Source organism: Nelumbo lutea, chromosome 3 (assembly GCF_056320005.1).
Source record: "Nelumbo lutea isolate HS-2025 chromosome 3, American lotus-T2T, whole genome shotgun sequence".
Lineage (NCBI taxonomy): Eukaryota > Viridiplantae > Streptophyta > Magnoliopsida > Proteales > Nelumbonaceae > Nelumbo > Nelumbo lutea.
In genome coordinates, this window is record NC_142686.1 from 85,396,041 (window position 1) to 85,420,087 (window position 24,047).

At 39.7% G+C, this 24,047-nt stretch overlaps 1 protein-coding gene across 2 annotated transcripts in view; it reads right to left on the minus strand.

Annotated features, from left to right (window-relative positions):
* RH1 (RNA helicase 1) overlaps positions 1 to 23,788 on the minus strand; it is a 70,491-nt gene extending 46,703 nt beyond the window's left edge. Inside the window, exons 1-4 of one of the 2 annotated variants that reach the window (XM_088981660.1) lie at positions 23,530 to 23,788; positions 23,214 to 23,448; positions 8,988 to 9,242; positions 5,672 to 5,823 (exon numbers count right to left, since the gene is read on the minus strand). In XM_088981660.1, the coding sequence (XP_088837786.1) occupies positions 5,672 to 5,823; positions 8,988 to 9,242; positions 23,214 to 23,448; positions 23,530 to 23,720 (833 nt within the window). In that variant the 5' untranslated portion in view covers positions 23,721 to 23,788. The remainder of the gene's footprint in view (positions 1 to 5,671; positions 5,824 to 8,987; positions 9,243 to 23,213; positions 23,449 to 23,529) is intronic. The other variant, XM_088981661.1, reaches the window with a different exon arrangement.
* Positions 23,789 to 24,047: the final 259 nt, after the last annotated feature.

Sequence of the window (24,047 nt, forward strand, 5' to 3'; positions counted from 1 at the left end):
AAGAAAAAAGGGCACGTTGCAGTTTAAAGAGTTTGTGATACTACTAATGGAAAACAAATTGATGGGAAGTTGAGGAGGGACATGCAACATATTATTCAGGTTAAGTCCATGAGGAAGGGACATTCATCCCTGGCCTGCAATGGAGGAGAATGATCCATTTGTAAGCCTCATTTATCCCTTCCTGACAAAAGGCTATAAGTCTGAAAAATATTTGGTTTAACGGTCACGTGGCTAGAGGCCCCTAAGTCAATGATCCAAAATCCAAGGGGAATCAATGGTAGTGGTGGCATGGAAGTCGGAGGCCGCATTACCTGATGTAGACGCAAATGAAGGAGTACCAATAACTAAACCGCCCATCTGTCACAAAGCCCTACCATATGATTCCAAATGATTACGGAAGGAGTTCATGATATCTTCCTTGGGGTCAACTAGTGAAGTGGTCCCAAGCAGTACAGCAGATTGAGTATCTTGGATTGCCACATTTCGTGCATTATGTGCTATATTAGGCTTCTTCTAACCCTACAAGTGTATGTCTTGAACGCCAGCAATGGGTACAAAACAACTTGTCCTTATCATCAACCTTCTTGAAGTCACTCTTCTTTCCCATATTGTTACCACCCATTGCAACAAATGCCACCTATTGCTCCCCCTCGTTGTAACCATTACACTCTGCCTACCTTCCTCAGATTGAACAAAGGCATACATCTCTTGAACTAAATGCAACTCTTAACTACCTAAAATCTGAACTCTGAGAGGTTCATATACGGGGTTTAGTCCCAACAAGAAGGCAAAAACTTGTTGCTGAGAAACCAGCTTCGTATAGGCTTTAGCATCATCATCATGTTTCCATTCTATAGCCTAATAGTGGTCCAACTCCTTCCGTACTGAAGTAAGGGATGAGTAATAAGCTGACAAACTATGGTTCCCCTGTTCATAGGTTGAGGATTCAGCTTGCAACTAGTAAATCTTGGCATAGTGCCTTTGCTCAGAATAAGTGGTTTTGGCCTGTTCCCATATTTCACTAGCAATATCTGCCCACATAAAGTTCTTTACATCAGGTTCCATGGCTGCAAGAAGCCAAGACATCACCATACTGTTCTCTTAGTCCCACCTATCATATTCAGCAACCCCACTCTTGGATTCTTTCACCCTTCCATTTATGTAATCAGCTTTTCCCCTCGTTGTTACATAAAGTTTTACACCCTTAGCCCACTCCAGGTAGTTCAGGTCATTTAAAGGGGTAATTGGTATAGGAAACATCATGTTTTCACCTCCCATACTAGTTGAACCATGGGTTGATGTAAACCCCGGATGAGGTAGAATCACCATTTGCCATTTAGAGCAACACAAACTACAAAATAAAGCCCAATCTACAGATGCACACAACCAGTCCCCACTGAACCAGTACTTCTCACAGTCTTAGTCTGGGCACTAAACACCAAACCAATCACTGCTGAAATCCACAACAACAACAAGGCAGTCCAGGAACAATCAAACAGTCCAGAAAGAAAATAAGACACCGCTGAATGTCACTGGCATCAATCAAACAGTCCTGAGATTTAAATCTCAGTCCCCATTGGGCTACACACTATGCGCACCAACCAATCACAGCACATACCTGTGTTGAAGGGGATCACATACCCCTGTACAGAACCTGTTCGAAGGTGCAAATCCAAAGAACAAGCCTTCACAGCATTGGCCAAAGAAAAAACAGGGTCTTCACAGCATCGGCCCTCTCCTACTAGGGTTACCTTGGTGCTACGACCAAGGAAGAACCCAAAAGAAACAGAAACAGGTGGTTCTCAACAATCCTATTAGAGTTTCTTGCCTTCACTTGTCTAAAAAAATCAGAAAACTGGGTGGATGAGTGTGATTCAGAGGAGAAAAAAGACTCCTATCACCTAGAGCCTTGCTCTGATACCATGTTTTCTTTCTACAAAAGAGTGAGGAGAGAGAGGAAAGGAGAGAAGAGAAGACGAGAGGGAAAAAAGTTTGAGAGTCAAAAAATGTTGCTGGCGGTGCCCAACTTCTCATTTATAAGAACACAACTTAAAATAAAAGAAAGGAGATTACACTTATACCCCTGGTGGCACACCCTAATAATAATCTAATTAAAAGAAGAAAAGAACAAGTTGGCAGCATCCTCTGACAACACACTAACAACAAAGATAAAGAATAACACTAACAACAGGTTTCTTTCTTCCCCATATGGACCAAAGCACAGCTGCCCTTACCACTTTCCACATACATCCTCCCCTCTTTGTATGCTTCCTTAGGAAATTTGAGCTGAACAAATTCACTACGCCTTGTGGTGCAGCCCATCTGCAACCAAAGAGAAAGAAGAAATATTCCCAAATATATGAAACAAAGGAGCAAAAAATGAGCTTGATCTCTCGGATTGGAGAATTGGATGACAAAGAACCTCAAAATATCTTAAATGAGGTTGATAGAGATTTGAGAAGACAGCTGAAGTAAGACCTCAAAGATGTGCTCTTGAGAAAGGAAATAAGAGGCAGAAATCAAGACAAATATGGAATAAGGTGATGGAAATACTAGGTTCTTTCATGATTTGCTAAATGGAAGGAGGAAGAATTTTGTGACCAAACTAGAGGTAGAAGAGGAGGTGATTACCAATCAAAGATGAGATAGCCAGGATCTTTGTGGACCACTTCAAATCCATCTTTAGAATGCCTCTGAATGAGAAATCATTAGTGGAAGGGGGGGTGGATTGGCCAAGATTGGTTGAGGAAAAGGCTAGGTGGCTAGGAAGGAATTTTGAGGAAGAGATTAAACAAGCAGTATTTTTAATGGACTGAGATAAAGCTCCAGGTCTAGATGGCTTCACAATGGCTTTCTAAGAAGCTTGATGCTATCCACCCAAAAGGTTTTAGGCCGATTAGTTTGGTGACAAGTATTTATAAAATTCTGGCTAAAGTGCTCTCATTGAGGATTAAAGAAGTTATCCCCTCTATAATCAAATCTTGATTGCTAATGAATGTGTGGAGGAGACGAAAAGGTCAGGGAAAAGAGGTTTTGTTTGTAAATTGGATCTCGAAAAGGCTATATACTTGGTGGATTGGCAGTTTCTTTTTACAAGTGTTGAAGAATTTTGGGTTTGGAGAGAGATGTTGTAGGTGGATGTTTGGGTGTGTTAGTACCTGCCATTACTCAACCTTGGTTAATGGAGTGGTGAAGGATTCCTTTCCAACTTGTCGAGGCGTTAGGCAAGGGGACCCACTTTCACCTTTCCTTTTTACCCCAGTAACTGATGTTCTCAATAGAATCATCACTAGGGCCAATAGGGAAGATATTATATGGGGTTAGAGTAGTCTTGATCTGGACAATCTGGGAAAAAAGGAGCGCTAGAATATTCCGAGAGAAGGAGAAGAATAGTCATGACTTAAAGGATTGTGTGTTGAATAGGGCAATACATTGGTTAAAGACCATAGAACTATTCCATCAATTCTACTTTACAGATTTATGGAGAATTGGTTAGCAGTAACAAGGTGTTCATCCAATAAGGCTAGGGCACTACAAGATGGACCCGACCGCATGAAGGCTCACTGAAGCTGAATTCTAATGGGAGCAGTCAAGGTAATCCAGGACACTTTGGATTGGGGGCATGCTGAGAAACGAGCTTGGAGAAATTGTACTCTACTCGGGTCCTTTGGGATTTGGGGATTAAGTCAGGACAGAATTACTAGCAACCCTACAAGGAGTGCAATTTGTAAATCAACTGGGTGTAGGGCAGCTACTGATTGAAGGGGAATCCAAGGTGGTGGTGGGGTGGTTGAAGAATCCCGAGGATATTATATGGTGCTACAAGAATGAAATCAAAAAATTTCAGTGGTTGGCAAGGAATATGTCTGTTCTTATACAATGGATGGGGAGATCAGCAAACACTTCGGCTAATGGTTTAGCTAAGCAAGGGCCAATTAGGGAATTCTTGTTTTGGGCTCAACTGTAATGCCTATATTTTCTTCTTTCTTCTTTCTAATTTCCTTGTAATCGATTGGGAAAGGCTGCAGCTCGCACCTCACCAAGGGCTGTTGTATGAGCTTAAAGCTTTCTATTAAGTTATGAAGTAATTTCTTTATTCGTCAGAAAAAAAAACCTTACAAACAAGACCAAAACAAAGCCATCCAGTAAAGGATCATATTTAAGGTCTGAATTGCTACAAATCCCCCAAGGATTAAAGATACCCTTTTCTATGGGGGGAATAATTTGTCAGTGGAAGTTGACTATTAAGTGGTTAGTGGCTAGTTTTTGTATGTTCTTTGGGCCTTAAGATTCTCTAGTAGAGAAGCAAAGGAATTTTCAAGAAGCCTGAATTGATCATTCAGGTTGGTACCTAAGGCAGAAAATAGCATGTGGATTCTCTTGCAAGAAAAGGGATAACCAGGAGTTATCTGGTGTAGTTACACCTGGTCTGGTGTAGTGATCTGGTGTAGTTGGGAACTTTTTTTTATCATCGACATAAAAATCAATTCATTAAATTAGAAAGAGATACAACAAGAAGTTGTGAAAAGAAACACCAATAGGGCTCCTTTTTTTTCTATATCAAACAACTGACAAAAACTGGTCAAAAAATATACCTATAGGAATTTCACACAACTTTTATTTTCCCACTTGTTTTCCAAGTAATGAAATACAGCCTAAGGTATCTGACAAGTAAAAAAGTATATCTGCCATATGCCACTAGGATAGTCCAATCTCTTTAGCCCAAAAGATGTTCATAATGAGAACCAACCACCTTGGAGCCGTAATAACAATTATCAAATAAATAAAGGAAACACTGCACAAACAGATTTCAACAAATATCAAATAAATGCCACCCTCTGATCAGGTGGCATTTGAAAAAAGGAAGGATCATGCGGAGGTGCCTAAGGGCTGCTGTTTATTGGACATTGTGAGAAGAAGGGAATTAAAGATCCTCTCAGATAGGGAAAGGAGTATTGAAACTGTAATAGAACTAATCCACTTAAGGGCAGCACAATGGTTAAAGACCTCAGATTTATTTACTGATTTTACTCTGGATGACTTGCTGAGAAAGTGGAAGGAGATTGCTAGTGCTGCTCAGATTAGAACTGGGACTAGTCCTTCTTGGACCCCTCCCCCTACGGGTTAATAAAGTGGAACTTTGATGGCAGCAGTAGAGGCAACCTAGGTCAATCTGGTATTGGGGGAGTTTTCAGGGATGAGAAAGGGGTTACTTCAGCTATGTTTTCAGGCCCTATAGGGGTAGATGACTCCCTCAGAGCTGAGATCCTTGCGGTTCTAGAAGGAACCCGAAGGGCAAAGGAGTTGAATAAAAGGAGACTTGTGGTTGAAGGTGATTCGGAGGTGGTAGTAGGATGGCTAAAAGAGGATAAGGCGGGGTTGTGGAACTTTACCAATGAAAAGAAAAATTACAAGTGGCTGGCAAAGGATATGGAAGTGAAGTACAGTTAGGTGAAGAGAACTGCTAACTCTTTTGCTGATGGGTTAGCTAAGAAAGGGGAGGCTCGGGAATCTTTATTTTGGGCTATGTTGTAGTTCTACTTTATTGCTTTTGGGGGGGCTCTTGCCTAACCTGGGGAGCTAAGAAAGTACGTCTCCCCTTGTAATTAATTTTGTTTCATTTTGATGAACAGCTGTTGTTATTGATCAAAAAAAAAGAGAGATTACTTACTTTCTCCTTATGGTTTGTAAGGAACCAAGTGTAGGAGCTACAGTTCTGGCACTAGGAAACAGGCCATCCTCATTCGAACAAGTTAGTTGAAGCACAGTAGGCAACCAGGATTGGTATGCCTCTCTTAGTAACCGGTCTGTTTCATCAACTACCTGAAAATTGTCAACCACATCATTTGCTGCTCCAAAAAAATTAAGAACATGTAAAATTTTTTTAACAGAGATTATAATTAACCTAAAATTAAGGCCTTCTATTGGGAGGTAGTACATGAAAAAATTAACATGTCCATCTTCAAAAGAAAAGGTTCAATGAGTGTTATCTATCTCAAATGGACCCTCCAAAATGGATTAAGCGTGTGTGTTGGAGACACATTGGACTCCAACATACACTCCATAAATTCTTGAAGGACACTTCCAATGCAATGTTTCTTTCTCCTAACAGCTAATCTACACAATGAATGCCATTTTCCCAATAAAATGTTAGCAAAGATAATCTTTTGGACCATTTTCTATAGGCCAAAAATGTTAAAATTGAACAAAATATAGACTATTTTGGTACCAGATGTATCTATGAGACCTTGTTTCTTTGTCTTGCCAAATCAGACCCCTGGAGATGCGTCAGATTCTGACTCTCATGTATGTGTCCATGCAACACTGTCTGTCAGACTAACTTTAACATACTAATCTCCTTTCTGCTTGTTTTTGGCTGCTAGTGAACTCCCCCTACCATATTTGGTAAGCTTATTCCAAACACTTTCTCTCCAACAAAGAAAAGGAGTAAAATCTTGTGGAGATGTACAAGGGCAGCTATCTTATGGATAGTTTGGGAAGAATGAAATGTGTGGATATTTAAAGACGAGACAAATTAAGGAAGAATTGATGAAAACTATTATGATGAGGGTGGCAAATTGGGTGAAATCTATGCCCATCTTTGATAACTTATCTACTGGTGACATTATTAGCAACTGGCAAGCCATTGTTGCATCCTATTCCATTGATGTCTCCTATTCAACATGTTTCAAATTGAATTTTGAGATTGCAGCTTAGGGAATTCTGGGAAATCTGGGATCAGGGACTATTTAGGTGATATGATGGACCTACAATGGTTCTCTCCTTGTGCAGTGTTTTAAAAGCGCAAGGGCCAATTTGCACCTGAGGCGCAAGGTGCAAGGCGAGGTGCACACCTTTTTAAGCAAGGCGCAAATGTACATAAAAAAAATCTACAAATAAAAAAAGTCAAAAAAAATCAAAAAAAATGCCAAAAAGTTTTAAATAAATGCAAGAAATTCAAAAAATATTAAACATAATGTTAATAAAAAATATAGACTTAAATTTTAAAATAAATGTTTTAAAAAACCTATTATCTAACATTAAAATACATGAACATAAAATGTAAAGCGTATTCAAATGAAAATTTAAAATTAAAAGCAAACATATAAAGCATTTTCAAGCATGTAAAACCCACATTCTCTTTTTTTTCCTTAATTGCATTGCCTCAAGTAGCTAATGTGATGTAAAATAATATTGCATTATTGATTCTATGAGTCTCCTTTGTACCACTCCCCTCGAGGCAAGCCCGAACAAGTATATGTTAGGGTCTGAAGTTCTTATGTCTCACATAAAAAATAATGATTTTATAACTTTCATTGCTTTTTAAGAAGATATTTTATTGCAATGAATGAATGAACAACATTAGCAAATAGGGGGTTCTCGGAGCTTCAGTGAGCGAGCAAAGTGAGCGAACCAAAGCGAAGTTCATTCATTCATTCATTGCAATAAAATATCTTCTTAAAAGCCAATGAAAGTTATAAAATCATTATTTTTTATGAGAAATAATAATTTCAGACCCTAACATATACTTGTTCAGGCTTGCCTCGAGGGGCGTGGTCGGGGGTCGAAGGGCGAAGCTCCCAGCCCAGTCGTTAGACTAAAAAAAAAAAAAGCAAAAAGCAAAAAATTCTAAAAAGGCGCACGCCTGGGCTGAGGCGCAAGGCGCATCAAGCGCACCAGGCGTGCGCCTTTTGAAAGGGTGCACCTAGGACCTAAGCGAGGTGCATACCCCAAAATGCACCTCGCCTGTGCGCCTAAATCATTGTTCATGGGTTCCATTGGAAATGGAGACTCCACGGTTAGAACTCGAGGCAGTTCTACAAGGACTAAAGACGTGTCAAAACCTCAATTACAGAAATATTATGATGGAAGGTGACTCCAGAGTAGTGGTGGACTGGTTTAGAAAAAATACATGGGAACTTGGAAATACAGATATATAATGAAATCAAAAAATTGGCAGATGATCTGGATGCAACATTCCATTTGACTCCTATATATGTGAAAAATATGGCTGATACCTTATCCAAACAAGGAGTAAGCAGGATGCAACCTATGATAATCGGATACTTGTATATGCCTAGTATGCCAATATCACATCCAATATTTATTGGATAATAAGATACTGCATGGACACTTCTAGATGTATTTTATAGCACTAACACTTTTAAAATATGTAAAAGTGATATACTTTAACAAATTATACTATAAAATATTTCTACATGTTATAAATTTAATTAATTTTGGCAAGACATAAGTCTTGAGAAATGATATTTAGTTTCAAAAGCTAGATATAAACGCATGATATAAGCATATCACATGGTATACCCATACTCGTATCCATGTCCAGCATTTTAGGACATCAAGAGTTGTATCCCCATTTTTTTCATTTTTGAGAAAGGTAAAGCATATTGTACTCTTTTATCCTCTGAATACATGTAAATTGGCAAATTTTGGTAGTCCTAGAATGCAAGTCACGTAGACATCTACACATAACTCATCATTTAAAAGCTTTGTCCCAACTACATGGGGTTGACTACATGAATCCTGTTTCACCATTACTATGTATATTTTATCAATATAAACATATATAGATGTATGTGGTTTTTTTATCAATATACACTGATAAGCATATGTCTTATGCATATAGTTATATTCATATAACTCATCTTGCATAAAACAAAACAGAAAATACTAAACCTACCATGAGATTTCTCAGACACCAGACTTGCTACTTTGCTAGGAAAATGGGTGAAGTTCTAAAGTGAATTTTCAATAAATTTCAAACAAAGCAAAGTAGCCTATTTGTTGGAACTACCATCAAAACTCCCATATATTGGACCAGCCATTAATAATTTGTATTTAATCTCAGGGATATCCACAATTAAGGTATTCATTATAAGCATAAATTTTGTATTCAAATGAAATACATCATACTTCAGTTGAATGCAATAAATAGAAAGTCTTAGCAAGAGATTGAAGTTACTGACAAGATAAGAAAGATGCTCCAGAGTAAAACCCTTTGTTGTATTAATATGGTCCATCAGCCTTCCGGGGGTTGCAACCAAAATGTCTACATTAGTTTGGAACTCTACCCTAATCTCTTCTGGGTCATAACAGATGCCTGCCTCAAGCTTAGGTCTTTTGATAAGCTGTGAAATTTCATCTGCAATTGATGTTTGACCAACTGCCAAACCCACAGATAAACCCACTGCTGGTACAATTGCAGAAAAGACTTCCTTAACCTGAACAGGAAAAAAGAAAAAGAAAGAATTAAAAAGGAGACTCGTAAGCAAAAAGTTCCAGAACGCCCAGAAGGAAAGACATGGTATTCTTCACTTAACCTCTAATGGTCCTTTAACATGCAAAAATCTCCATTATTATCACTGGACAAATAAACTGTCCTGTCACAACTCTATCTAGAAATGCCATTGTTTATTCTAAGTTTTTTGTAGTTTCAACATTTATAAATAGCCAGGTTAGGATATTTAGCATAAAATAAAAGCAATTTGGAATTCTGTCACTTAAACTTAATAGCTCAATTATAGGCATAAGATCAATAAAGCAAACAAATTAAAATTTCATAAACATTAAAAAATCCCTTTTCTTTACAAGATATGGAAAATTTGCTATTCTGTATTTCAATTATGAATCTGAACAATCTCATCATCATCCATGCCTTATCCCAACTATATGGGGTCAGCTACATGAATCCTGTTTCATCAATCCGTTCTATTTAAAGCCATATCCACTGTTAAATTATTAGTGCTTAAATCATTCCTTACTACTTCTGCCCATGTCCTTTTTGGTATATCCCGAGCTCTTCTAGCCCCTTCAATGTGTAACAAATCACTTTTTCTAACCGATGCAGTTGGTGGTCTTCTATGCACATGTCCAAACCATCTTAGTCTACTCTCCCATTTTATCACCTATTGGAGATTCTCCAAGGTTCCTACAGATAACTTCATTCCTAATCCTATCCTTTCTAGTTTTTCCACTCATCCATCTTAGCATTAGCATTTCTGCCACATCCATTTTATGGACATGTTATTTCTTGGCTGTCCAACACTCTGTGGTCCATACAACAGCTGGCTCACAACTGTTTTATAGAATTTTCCTTTTAATCTAAGTGGCATTTGCATTTCACATAAAAGTCCATATGCACCCCTCCATTTTTCCCATCATGCTCTAATTCTTTGGGTAAAATCCTCCTCAATCTCTCTCTTGTTATGAATTATTGAACCAATGTACAAGAAATGGTCACATTGAATTATCTTCTGGTCTTGAATCTTAAGTATCTATATTTACACTCCTATTACTACTAAATTTACATGTCATATATTTTTTTGTCCTATTTATTTTAAAACCTCTTGTTTCTAAGGCACTTGTCCATAAGCTTAATTTTGCATTTAATCCTTCAATAGTTTCATCAATTAAAACAATGTCAACAACAAACAGCATGCACCATAGAACTTCCTCCTGAATATGTTTTGTCAATTCATTTATGATTACTACAAATAGATAAGGGTTAAGTGTTGAACCTTGGTGAAGACCCATAGTAACTGTAAAATTTGAAGTCTCTCTCACCAATGTTCTAACAATGGTTGTTGCCCCTCATACATATCCCTAATTAGGTCTTTATATCTATCTTGAACCATTTTCTTTTCCAAGACCCACCATATCATCTCTCTAGGAACTCTATCAAATGCCTTTTCTAGATCAATGAACATCGTATGAAGATCTTTCTTCTTTTTTTTGATAAATGAGTGGAATTTTTTTATGAGTAATAATGCAATTTTATTAAAACAGAAATTGCTTCAGAATTACAGCCTCATGCAAGATCCCATAGAGAGGCGTGAGCTGCAGCCTCTCATGACAATAATACAAAGAAGTTAGGAAAAGGATACTGGAATCACAACTGAGCCCAAAACAATTCTTCCCTGTTTGCCCCTTGCTTGGCTAACACATCAACCAAAGCATTTGCTGATCGCCCCACCCACTGAATAGACACTGACATATTCCTTTTAGCCATTTAATCTTCTTAACTCCGTTCTTATAGCACCAAACAGTCTCATCAGGTTTCCTTAGCCAGCCCACCACCACCTTTGAGTCACCCTCAATAATTAGTCGTTGTACCCCCATTTGGTTTGGAAACTCTACCCGTTGTACAGCAGCTAGAATTTCTGCCCTAACAGAGTCACCAAGTCCCAAAGGACCCGAGTACAACAGAACAACCTCTCCAAGCTCGTTCCCTAGACCCCCCCCCCAAATTCCAGAAGGCCCTGGATTACCCAAGCTGCTACCATCGAAATTCAGTTTCAGTGAGCCTTCAGCCGGACACCATCTTGAGACTACCCTGTTCTTGATGGAAGAGTACCTCACTATTGGAACAAATTTCTCCAAAAGTCATTAAAGGAGAACTAATAGAACATGTCTGAAGTCTTCAACCATTGTATTGCCCTATTAATTAGTCTTTTAGTTGCTGGTTATTTCTTTCCTTCTCTTGAAATATTCTATCATTCCTTTCTTCCCATATTGTCCAAATCAAGGCTGCTCTCGCAAGTCTCGACATTGATCTTCCTCCTTTTGTAGTCCAGTTGAAGGTAAATTTATCAAAAAAAAGATCAACCGTACTTCTGCTGGCAAGCTCCAATTACACCCAAACAAAGAGAGAAGCCAAACCCACAATTCTGTAGAGAGTGGACAGGAAATGAATAGATGGTAACAGTCCTCCCCATGAGCTCTACAGAGGGTACACCAGTTGGAACTGGGAGAAATACAAAGGAAGAGTCTTCTCTTTTGTAGGCTTTCGAAAGTGTTTACTTTCTCATAGTACACTTCCCAGCAGAAGGCCATAACCTTTGGGACCAAATTTCCTTCGAGGGAAAACCTGTTGAGTAAGAGACAGACAAGGACTTAAAGAACGAGGCACAAGTAAACATCCCTTTGGGACTAGGGACCCACACACCCTTTTGTCTGGCTTGGAAGGATCTAGACAAATTTGATTTAGTAAGCCAAGCAAATCAGATAAATAATCAATTTCAGCATTCCTTAACCCCCTACGAAACAAAATCCCAATTTGGCTGCAAGGGTGTTCCTGAAGATGGACCCTTCCTCAATTTTTCCGTTTTCTGACTACCCTCATCATTCCCCACGGTAAAGGTTTGTGCATTTTCCCCAAACTTCTGTACTTCCTTGGAATTTGGGTCAACCCTCTCAATGAAGGGGAACATAGCCTGCACAGCTTCGGTGGCAATGACCTTGTCGCTACAGCCATCCCTTCAGTCTTCAACTTCAGAAACTTCGTCTAAGAACAGAACTTCCATATGAAGACTTTCAACCTCTAGAAGATTGTCGTTGCCTTTCAAAGCCACACTTCCCAAACTTACCATATCATCACCATCGGAATCTTCACAGCTAAAGTCTTCATCTGAACAAGCATCAACCTCTAGATTTTTTAGATCACTTCACTTATAACTAGGGGTGGCAACGAGCCGAGCTTTTCACGAGCTGCTCGAGCTCGGCTCGGCTCGATTTCAACCAAGCTCGAGCTCGAGCTCGAGCTTGAGACCAATTTAGTGGCTCGATTATTAAATGAGTTGAGCTCGAGCCTATTAGAGCTCGGCTCATGAGGCTCGCGAACAGGCTCGAATATATATATATATAGAAAATAATATATTTGATATTTAATATATAATATATATAATAATATATACAATAAAATTATAGAAAATAATATATAAAATAAAAATATTATAATTATTAATTATTATATATTATACTCGGCTCGGCTCGGCTCAAATCCACCCCTACTTATAACACCTTGGATTGCACCTATCTGGAGTGGAGGGAATCCACTGTAGAGAGCATCAGGACTGAGAGTTGCCGCCTAGCTTACGTAACAGAGTGATTGCTCAATGGGGAAGAAGGTAGACAATTACTATTGTCTAGCAACTAGTCATCCCTCTCAATAAGTGTTTAAAAAGCGCAAGGTACAAAAAAGGAACAGGGACCAACTTGCACCTGAGGTGCAAGGCGAGATGTGTGCCATTTTGAAGCAAGTTGCAAAAATACAAAAAATTCTAAAAATAAAAAAAAAATGCCAAAAAAATCAAAAAATGTTGAGAAATCAAAAAACAATATATTAAACATAATATTAAAAAAATATATAAACTTAAATTTTAAAATAATGTTTTTGAAAAATCTATTATCTAAAATTAAAATACATAAACACAACATGTAAAGCATATTCAAATGAGAATTTAAAAATAAAATCAAACATATAAAACATTTTCAAGCATGTGAAACCCACAATCTCTTTTCTTCCTCAATTAAATTATTCCAAATAGCTAATGTGATGTAAAACATATTACATTCATGATTCTACAAGTCACCTTTGTGCCGTCCCTCGAGGCAAGCCCAAACAAGTCCATGTTAGGGTCATAAATTCTTAATTCTCATATAAGATGATTTTATAATTTAAATTGCTTTTAAGAAGATACTTTATAAGGACGAATGAATGAACAACTCTAGCAAATAGGGGGTTCTCAAAGCCTAATATGCACTTGTTTGGGCTTTTCTCGAGGGGCATGGCATGGGGGTCCGGGGACGATGCCCCCAACCAAGCCACTAGGTTCATAAAAAAGTAAAAAAGCGTCAAATTTTCAAAAGGCACACTCCTGGGCTAAGGTGCAAGGCGCATCAAGAGTGCGCCTTTTAAAAGGGTTGCGCCTAGGACCTAGGCGAGGTGCATACACTGAAATGCACCTCACCTGTGCGCCTAAGCATGCCTTTTAAATCACTGCTCTCGATCACATGGGCGATCACGTGACTACTTAATAGGTTAGTCCAGTAGAAATGGGTTAGACCTTGGGCTCTAAAATTTTAACTGGCTTGTCCGAGGGATTTAAATGGGCTGAATTTTCGGCTACTCCCTTGTGGAATTTTATTAATCATAGAAAAAGTGCACAATCAACCTAAGAGGAGGAACGAGATGTTACCTCCCCTTGGAATTGAGCACTAAGCAATAAGCACACACTAATCTAAATTACAATTATAAGGTAGCCCAAAACAGATTATCCCTTGATACCCCTTGTTTAGCCAAAGAGTCAGTCATGGCATTTGTCGATCTACTGACCACTGAAACCTAACTTCCATATTTCTTGTCAGCTTAACTTTCTTCAAAAGATCCATGTAACCCCAAAAGACTGTTTCTGAATTTGTCAGCCAACCCACTACCACCGGTCCCCCTCAACTATCAAGTTTTCTACTCCAAGTTGATTAGCAACCTATATACCTTGTATCGCTACTAGTATCTCAACCCTTGTAGAATCGCCAACACCCAATGGTCCTGAGAATAAAGAAAGGATGTTGTCCTTATCTCTCTAAACTTTTCTATCAATCGTCTCGAAAAGAAATATAGTTTCCATGGTTATCTCCTTGGAAATAAAGCCAAATTGATTCTTTGATATACTTTTTTTATGAATAAAGAAATTTTTTATTACTTCATAACTTAATAGAATGCTTTAAGCTCATACAACAACCCTAGGTGAGACGCGAGTTGTAGCCTCTCCCAATTGATTACAAGGAAATTAGAAAGAAGAAAGAAGAAAATATAAGCATTACAGCTGAGCCCAAAACAAGAATTCCCTAATTGCCCCTTGCTTAGCTAAACCATCAGCCAAAGTGTTTGCTAATCTCCCAACCCATTGTATAAGAACAGAAATATTCCTTGTCAGTAGACCTGTTCATGGGCCGGATATCCCGATGGCCCGGCCCGCACCCCGGTCAGACTTGGTCATGTAATTAAGCCCGCGGGCCTGACCTCGGGCCTAACACAGTAAGCCCGACTATGTTACAGGCCGGGCTCGGGATTTGTCAAAAAAGCCCGGCCCGAGCCCGACTCAGCATTATATATTTTATAAAATACATAATATGTATTTTATATATTATATAAAATATATAAATAATATAATATTTATTGAAATATATATATATTTATAATTTAATATATACATTTTTTATTTTTTTCTTTATAATCTCTCTCTCTCTATTCAGCCACTTCAGCAGTTGTAACAGGATAAATTTTGGGCTCGGGCCCAGGCCCGGGCTTTGGGCTTTTTATGAGGGTCGGGCTCGGGCCCAAGTTATAGGCCCGATGGTCGGGCGGGCTCGGGCTCGGGCCTTAGAAAAATCTGTTAATACAGAGTGAAAGCCCAGCCCGGCTCATGAACAGGTCTACTTGTCAGCCACTGAAATTTTTTTATTTCATTCTTGTTGTGCCATATCGATTCTTCAACCACCCACCACCACCTTGGAGTCCCCTTCAATCAGTAGCTTCCCTACACCCAGTTGATTTGCAAATTGCACTCCTTGTAGGCTTGCTAGTAATTTTGCCTTGACTAAACCCCCAAATCCCAAAGGGCCTGAGTAAAGGAGTACATTCTCTCCAAGCTCGTTTCTCAGCATGCTCCCCATTCCAAAGCGTCCTGGATTACCTTGACTGCTCCCATCAAAAGTCGGCTTCAGTGAGTCTTCATGCAGTGGGATCTATCTTGTAGTGCCCTAGCCTTACTGGATGAACACGTTGCTACTGCTAACCAAGTTCTCCATAAATCTGTAAAGGAGAATTGATGGAATAGTTCCATGGCCTTTAACCAATGTATTGATTCAACACACAATCCTTTAAATACTGACTATTCTTCTCTTTCTCTTGGAATATTCTATCATTCCTTTCTTCCCAGATTGTCCATATCAAGGCTGCTCCACATCTTCACATAATTTTTCCTCTCTTTTTTGGCAAAATGAATGTAGAGGGGTTAAAAATCATGCTTACTCCTGCTGGAAAGTTCCACTTGCACCCAAAAGATTATAGGCCTATTAGTCTGGTGATAAGCATCTATAAAATTCTGGCTAAAGTGCTTTCTTTGAGGATCAAAACAGTTCTCCCTTCTATCATTAGTGAAACTCAGAGGGCCTTCATTCAAGGGCAACAAATAACAAATCAGATCCTAATTGCGAATGAGTGTGTGGAGGAAATGAAAAGGTCTAGGCAAAGAGGTTTTATTTGTAAATTGGATCTTGAAAAGGCCTATGACTTGGTGGACTAGGATATTTGGGTGTATCAGTACATGTCACTACTCTATTCTGGTAAATGGTGTGGTGAGGGACTTTTTTCCAGCTTGCATGGGTGTCAAGCAAGGGGATCCACTCTCACCCTTCCTTTTTACCATATTAGCTGATGTGATTAGTAGGATCATTATTAAGGCCGATAGAGAAGATGTCATTAGGGGTTGGAGAATAGGGAGACACCAAATCCCAGTCACCCACTTTCAGTTTGCAGATGACTTAATGATCTTTTGTGAAGGAGGTTTTAGCGAGAAGGTAGCAAACCTAAAGGAGCTAATCAAAGGATTTGAAAGGGTTTCTAATTTGAAAATAAATTTAGAAAAGAGTTGCATAGCAAGTATAAACTTTGAGGATGGGGAGATTGAGGTTATTGTAGAATGTCTTGAGTGTTCCATCTCTTCTTGGCCTATGTCCTAATTAGGGCTTTCATTAGGGGCAAATCCTAGGGAGAGCAAATTTTGGACCCTAGTGCTAGAAAAGTTTGAGAAGAGATTAGCCTCATGGAAGAAGAATTATATCTCTTTAGGAGGGAGAATTACCTTAATAAGAGCTACTTTGGCTAACTTACCTACTTACTTTTTGTCTGTTTTTAGGTTACCAACTAGAAAGCTAGAGAATTTGATGAGGGACTTCCTGTGGGAGCCAGGACAAGAAAAAAATGATCATTTGGTTAATTGGGAAATTGTTTGCAGAAGTAAAGAAGAGGGGGGTTTGGGACTTGGGAGGGTGATTGAAAAAAATCAAGCTCTGTTAGGGAAATGATTGTGGCGATGGCCATTGGAAAGTGAGAGGTTGTGGCATGAGGTGGTGGGAAGCATTCATGGGAGTTCAGAGAATGAATGAAATGTTCGTGTATCAAGGCAGGCTAACCTAGCAGCACCTTGGAAGGCCAATCACAACACCCTTCCTCAATTCTCGATTTTATCAAGTATGAAGTTTGTTCTGACAATGATTGCTTGCTTTTGGAAGGATATCTAGGTAGGAGACACCCCTTTAAAGGACCTTTTTACCTTTGTTATTTTCCCTTTTTCCCTTTAGGAAGTTGAAAGATTTTAATTATGCTCTTCTTAGTAAATGGTTATGGAGATTTGCTTCGGAGAGGAATGCATGGTGGAGAAGTCTTATTGCAGCAAAGTATGGAGTGGTATGGGGTGATTGGAGAACAATAGATCCCAATCAAATTGAGGGTAAATCTCTTTGGGCAGGCATCTCAAAGTACATCAATCTCTTTCTGAATGGGATCAAGTTTAAGGTCGGTAAGAGGGACAGAATCAAGTTTTGGAAGGATCCCTGGTTTGTGGAGGGTCCCTTGGCTGAAGCTTTTCCTCGTCTGTTCCAAATTGCTGTGAATCAAGACTCTTTTGTTGGTGATAACATTTGCATTTCTGGTGATTCAATCATCTGGACTCCTCTATGTAGGAGGAATTTGTTGGATTGGAAAGTGGAAGAGTATGTGGATCTATTTGGGTTGCTTTAAAATCAGAGGATCAACTTGAGTTAGGAAGATGAATGGTCTTGGAAGTGGAATGCAGATGGTAGCTTCTCTGTGAAATCCCTTTTTCTTAAGGTGTGCAGTTCAGGTCAGGAGAACTTCCCTGCTAGGCAGATTTGGAACCCATCCAACCCCTCCAAGATTTACTTCCTAGTCTGGACAATGGCTCTTGACAAATGTTTGACTAGGGCTAACTAGGTGCGAAGGGGTATTCAGATTTTGGACCCCTCCTGTGTTCTATGCGGTAACTGTGTAGAATCTACAGAGCACTTGTGCATCCACTGCCCGGTCTCCTCCTCAATCTGGGGACATTTTTTCAAGAAGTTGGAGATTAGCTGGTCTATGCCAAGATCTGTGAAGGAGCTACTAATGTGTTGGAGAATGGAGGGTCTCAGTAAGAAAGGAAAGATTGTTTGGAATACCATTCCGCAAGCTGTTCTTTGGTCCATTTGGACTGAAAGAAATAACAGAATTTTCTGTGGTCACCTCAGAATCTCAAAAGAAGTTGTGCAGAAAGCGGTGGGCAAGATTTGTTCCTGGGTCTCGATGAATGAGGAATTTAAAAATCAGAATGTATCTCAGTTGTTTTGCACAAAATCATGGATGAGCTTGTAATCTGTTTTGGGCCCAGGCAGATCTAGTGGTATGGGCCTTGTTGTATTCTTGTTTGATTGAATAAAATACTTTACCTTTTTCAAAAAAAAAATAAAAAAGAGGTAGTCTCAAAATTTGTTTCACCATTGGGAACACCCTTGGCTCCTAATTGGGATTTTGGGTTTCGTAGGGGACAAAGGAATGATGAAATTGAATCTCTCTCTGACTTGCTATGTTGCCTTAATCAGGTTTGCTTGGATCCCTCCAAGCCAGATAAAAGGGTGTGGGCTCCTAGACCCAAAGGAACCTTTACTTGTGCTTCTTACTTCAAGTCCATCTCTCAACATTCTACTCAACAACCCTTTCCGTCAAAGGGAATTTGGTGTAGGCTAGTTCCCCCAAAGATTATGGCGTTTTGTTGGGAAGTATTCTATGGGAAAGTAAACACTCTAGATAACCTACAAAAGAGAAGACCTTTCCTCTGCATTTCTCCCAATTGGTGTATCCCTGTAGAGCTCACGGGGATGATTGTTACCATCTACTAATATCATGTCCTTTTTCTGCAGACCTTTGGGCTTGGCTACTGTCGTAGTTTGGGAGTAGTTGGAATCTACCAACAAAAGTCCGCATGATCTTTAACCATTCTACTTTCTCTTGGCCTACAAATAGAGGGAGACTTATGTGGAGATGTGCTCACACTGCCCTGATTTGGACTCTTTGGAAAGAAAGGAATGCTAGAATTTTTCAAGAAAAGGAAAAGAGCAGCCAGGAATTGAAAGAATGTGTGTTGCATAGGGCAATACTTTGGCTGAAGACTTTGGAAATCTTTCATCAATTCTCTTTTAATGACCTTTAGAGAAACTGGTCAACAGTAGCAAGGTGTTCACCCTTAAAGGACAAGTTAATTACGAGTTGGTCTCCTCCATCTGAAGGCTCACTGAAGCTGAACTTTGATGGAAGTAGCATGGGTAATCCAGGATTATCCGGAATGGGGGGAGTATTGAGAAATGAGAAGGGAGAAATTGTGTTGCTCTACTCGGGTCCTTTAGGAGTCGGAGACTCTATCAGGGCAGAGCTACTAGCTATTGTACAAGGGGTGCAATTTGCAAACCAGCTGGGGTAAATATGTTGGTCTCTTTACAGTGGATGGGGAGATCAGCAAATACTTAGTCCAATGTGTTATCCAAGCAAGGGGTAAATAGGGAAGAATTGTTTTGGGCTCAGCTGTGATTCTTGTATTTCTTTCCTAGTTTACTTGTAAGATTCAAGGAGGGGCTGCAGCTCGCACCTCTCCCTAGGATGTTGTATGAATTCACAACTCTAAATCAGCTTTTGAATTAATAAAATTTATTATTCATCAAAAAAACGGAAAAATACGGACAGGCCCAATGCAGATTTCTGATTTCCACCGCAAAGCTATAAACATTCAAAATGTCAACAACCCACACTCTATGCACCAACGCCACCCATGAATTGGCATCAATTCCGAGCTGGCACCTACCCCAACAGTACTTTGGGCCTACAAATTCTAACCCTGGGCTGAACTGTCATTCTCCCAAAAAAAAAAAAAAAGATCAAGAGTACAATGGTTAAGAGAGGGAGACAACAATACAACTTTCTTCCACAAGGTGGCAAGCACTAGAAGGAGACTTAATACCATCAATCAAATCAACATTGGGGAGAATCACTACAAAGGTGACAAGGAAGTCGCAGAGGCTATTGTGAAATTCTACAAAGAGCTCTTTTCAACAAAAGAATTCGAAAAACTCAGCTTGGATGGTTTGGAATTCCCCCAAATTTCTAATCATGAGGCTGCAATCATAGAAGCTCCATTTACTGAAGAGGAAATTTGGCAGGCTATAAATGACCTAGTTGGAGACAAAGCTCTGAGACCAGATGGAATCCCAATTGAATTTTACAAGAAATGATGGCCCTTAAACTTGATGTGATAGCAGTGTTTTCAGAATTTCACTCATCAGCTGAAATAATGGATGTAGTGAAAGCCACCTTTGTGACCCTTGCCCCCAAGAAAAATGGTGTGGAGGACCTGAAAGGTTATAGACCGATAAGCCTAATCAACAGCATATACAAACTGATAGCCAAGGTATTAGCCAACAGATTGAGGCTCACCCTCTCTCAGTTAATATCCCCCTCTCGAGGGGCATTTGTGGATGGTAGACAGATCCTAGATGGGGCTCTAATTGCAAATGAATGTATTGATTCTAGAATCAAATCAGGTATTCCAGGGGTAATTTGTAAACTGGACTTAGAGAAGGCGTACGACCATGTACATTGGGACTTTGTGGAGTATTTTCTTAGAAGAATGGGCTACAACGCTAAATGGAGAGCTTGGGTTAGAAGCTGTATGAAGGTGGCTAAAATATCAATTTTGGTAAATGGAAGACCGAGAGGCTTCTTCCCCGTGAGTAGAAGTTTACGACAAGGGGATCCCCTATCCCCCTTTTTATCATTCTGGTGGTAGAAGCCTTAAGTAGAATGGTCGAAAAGGCAGTGCCAGGAAGCCACTTGGAAGGTTTTACAATCTCGGAGAGTAGTAATCAAATTACTCTCCTGCAACTTGCAGATGACTCTCTAATTTTCTCAAGGGCTAGCTGTAGAGACCTGCATTTCCTAAGATGCCTACTGATTTTCTTTGAAGCAGTGTCTGGGTTGAAAGTCAATTTGCAAAAAAAAAAAAAAACAACCATCATTCCAGTTGGTGAAGTCCCACACATTTCTGAATTAGCTGTTGTTCTGGGCTGTGGAATAGCTCAGCTGCCTTCAAAATTTGTTGGGCTTCCCCATGGAGCTCACTATAAGGAAAAAGAGATCTGGGATCCAATCATTGAAAGAATTAATCATAAGTTGGCTAGCTGGAAAAAGCTGTATTTATCAAAAGGAGGAAGAATCACGATGATCAAGAGTGTTCTATCAAGTCTGCCCACGTATGCCATGCCCATTTATAAGGCTCCAACATCAGTGACTAATTGCATTGAGAGGTTAAAGAGAGATTTTCTCTGGGGTGATTTAGAATAAAAGAGAAAACTTCACTTGGTGGTGTGGTCCGAAGTATGTAAACACAAGAAGAAAGGTGGTTTAGGTATCAAACCTTTCTCTCAAACAAATACAGCCTTGTTAACCAAGTGGCTTTGGATATTTGCCACAGAAAGGAATCAGCTATGGAAAACTGTTGTCAAGGACAAATACGGGGAAGCCTCTTTAGGTAGAGGTGTAAATCGGGTCGTGCCGCCCGCGCCGATCCAGACCCAGCACGATCATGTGGGCCGTGCAAGGCCTGGGGTTTTAGGTCCACGAGCCCGCATGGCACGACTGAGCGAGCTGTGCCGCCCACGGCCTGCGGGCCAGCATGGCCCACATATATATTTTATACATATTTTATATATATTTATATATTATATATTTATATATTATATAAATTATAATTATATAATAATATATAGTATATAATATACTAATAAAATAAATAATTTTTTAAATTTTATTATACTAATTTATTTAACTATTTTATATATAAGCAATTGTATACACAAAATTCATATAAAATTAAAATTTTAAGTTTTTTATCATTTTTTTAAATAAATAGCTTTGGCCCAATGCACGGCCCGACCTGGCCCAAGGCTCGGCCCACGGGCCAGCCCGGCCCGCAACACGGCATTGCATGGCACAGGCCTGGGCCTGGGCCGTGAGCCGTGAGCCGTGCTGGGCCGACCCCCAAATTTTTCACTGGGGAGGGTGGCACGGCCCGCGGGCTAGCACGACATGGCCCGCACTTTGCACGGGCCACCAACGAGCTGTGTCGTGCCAACCCGGCATGGCCCACTTTACACAATTACACCTCTATCTTTAGGGTGGGAATCTGGAAGTCCCAATGCTCCCTATGGGACTAGTATTTGGAGAAGTATCATGCAGAATAGAGATGAGTTTTTCAAACACATATTTTTCGAACTTGGGTCAGGTGAAAGAATTTGTTTCTGGAAGGATAACTGGTGTAGCAGTAACCCCCTCAGCTTGGAATTCCCCTCTATCTTCAAGCTGGTAGTCAACAAAGGAGCAAGGGTGTGTGACTATCTTGAATATTCTAATAACCATCCAATCTGGGTACCAAGGCTTAGGAGGGAAGTTAATGATTGGGAGATGAAATCCCTTTTAGGCCTGCTGACTACATTGGTCAAAGCCAAGGCTAATCCTTTGGAGACAGACAAAATCAGATGGAAGAAAGAAAATTCAGGGACCTTCACTGTGAAGTCAATGCTGGAAACTTCACTATCAACTGAAGAACCTAACCCTCCTTGAATATGGATGTGGAAAACATCAACTCCATAAAAAGTGCAGCTTTTTATGTGAGTGGATATAAAAGAAAAAAAAAATCCCCGCTTTGGATGTTCTGAGTGGGAAGGGCATGATTGTGGTGAACCGCTGCTGTTTGTGTGAAGCAGATGAGGAGACTGTGAACCACTTGCTAATTCTTTGCAGCTTCTTTCACAAAATTTGGACCCATGCTCTAAAGTTGTTTGGCCTGAATTGGGTCACACCTCCGGATCTGGCTTCCCTTATGGCTCGTTGGGAATCTCAGGCCTTTTCTAAAAAAAGGAAAAGTGTTGGTGGTTAGTTGGTGTCTATGGAAGGAAAGAAACATCCACATTTTTTAAGATAGGGCCAATCCCCCTGAGAAAGTATGTGCAATGGTGGAGAGAACTCTGATGAAATGGGCTTCCATCAACAGCCTATTCAAGGGATGCAACTTTTAAGGTTTTCGTAGAACAACGGAACTCGATAATATGGGATGAAAATTATGTATTGTAGAAGGAGCCTTTTGGCTATTCTCTGTATTTCTGTTTGAGGAAATCTCTCCCTCAACAGCTTCTCTTTCTGTATATTATTAATATACATTTCACCGTTTCTCAAAAAACAATCTAAGTACCTAAAATAGAAGACGAAGTAAATATGAAATAATAAATTACAGTAACAATTGAATATGAACCTGCAAGGCCAAATCACGAGTGGGCAGCACCACCAAAGCACGTAAGCATTTTACTGTGCGAGCAGAGAGCATCTGGACTATAGGCAAAGCATAAGCAAGAGTCTTTCCACTTCCCGTCGGTGAATTTATACAAAGGTCTCGCTCAAAAGCACCAGGTCCTATCGTCTCTTGCCAAACTGCGACCTGGACTGGGAAAAGTGAACTAACACCCATTTTCAGCAAGGCCTCCTCAAGCCTGAAGAAACACACACATACACAAACCATAGCATCAGAGGGATTGTTGACCTGAGACTGGTGTAATGAGTAAACAAAATACCTGGGATCGAGACACGGCAGGAGCTTCAGAGGGCATTCTTCAAAGTGACTGACGTCGATAGGGCTTCTCATCCATGGCAAAACCGGCACCGATTTCTGTTTCGAGTTCTCCATTCTCTTCAAAATTCTGAAGCTCTGACGGTTTGCGTCTTTGCGAGGGTTTATGAGGTTTTTACGGCTAGGGGTGATCATGGGCCGGGGCCAGGACCTGGCCGGGCATATCACCTATATTATAATATTAGGCGCTGTAGCCCGGGCCCGGTCTATGACATTAGTATGGATTCGACTTTAAAGTTTAAATTGGGGTCCGAATCCGATCGGATCAGATCTCAGATATGGTGATTCGAATCTGAATCCATTGAGAAAAATTGGATATCCTAATTTAATCAAATCTAAATAGACAAAACCTTTTACAAAAAATTAATAAAATTTAATAAATTTAGAAAAGAAGATATATGACCCATATGTGTAGGAATGAATTATTTGATTCTAACTATTTGATTGGGCAGAATAGAAGAC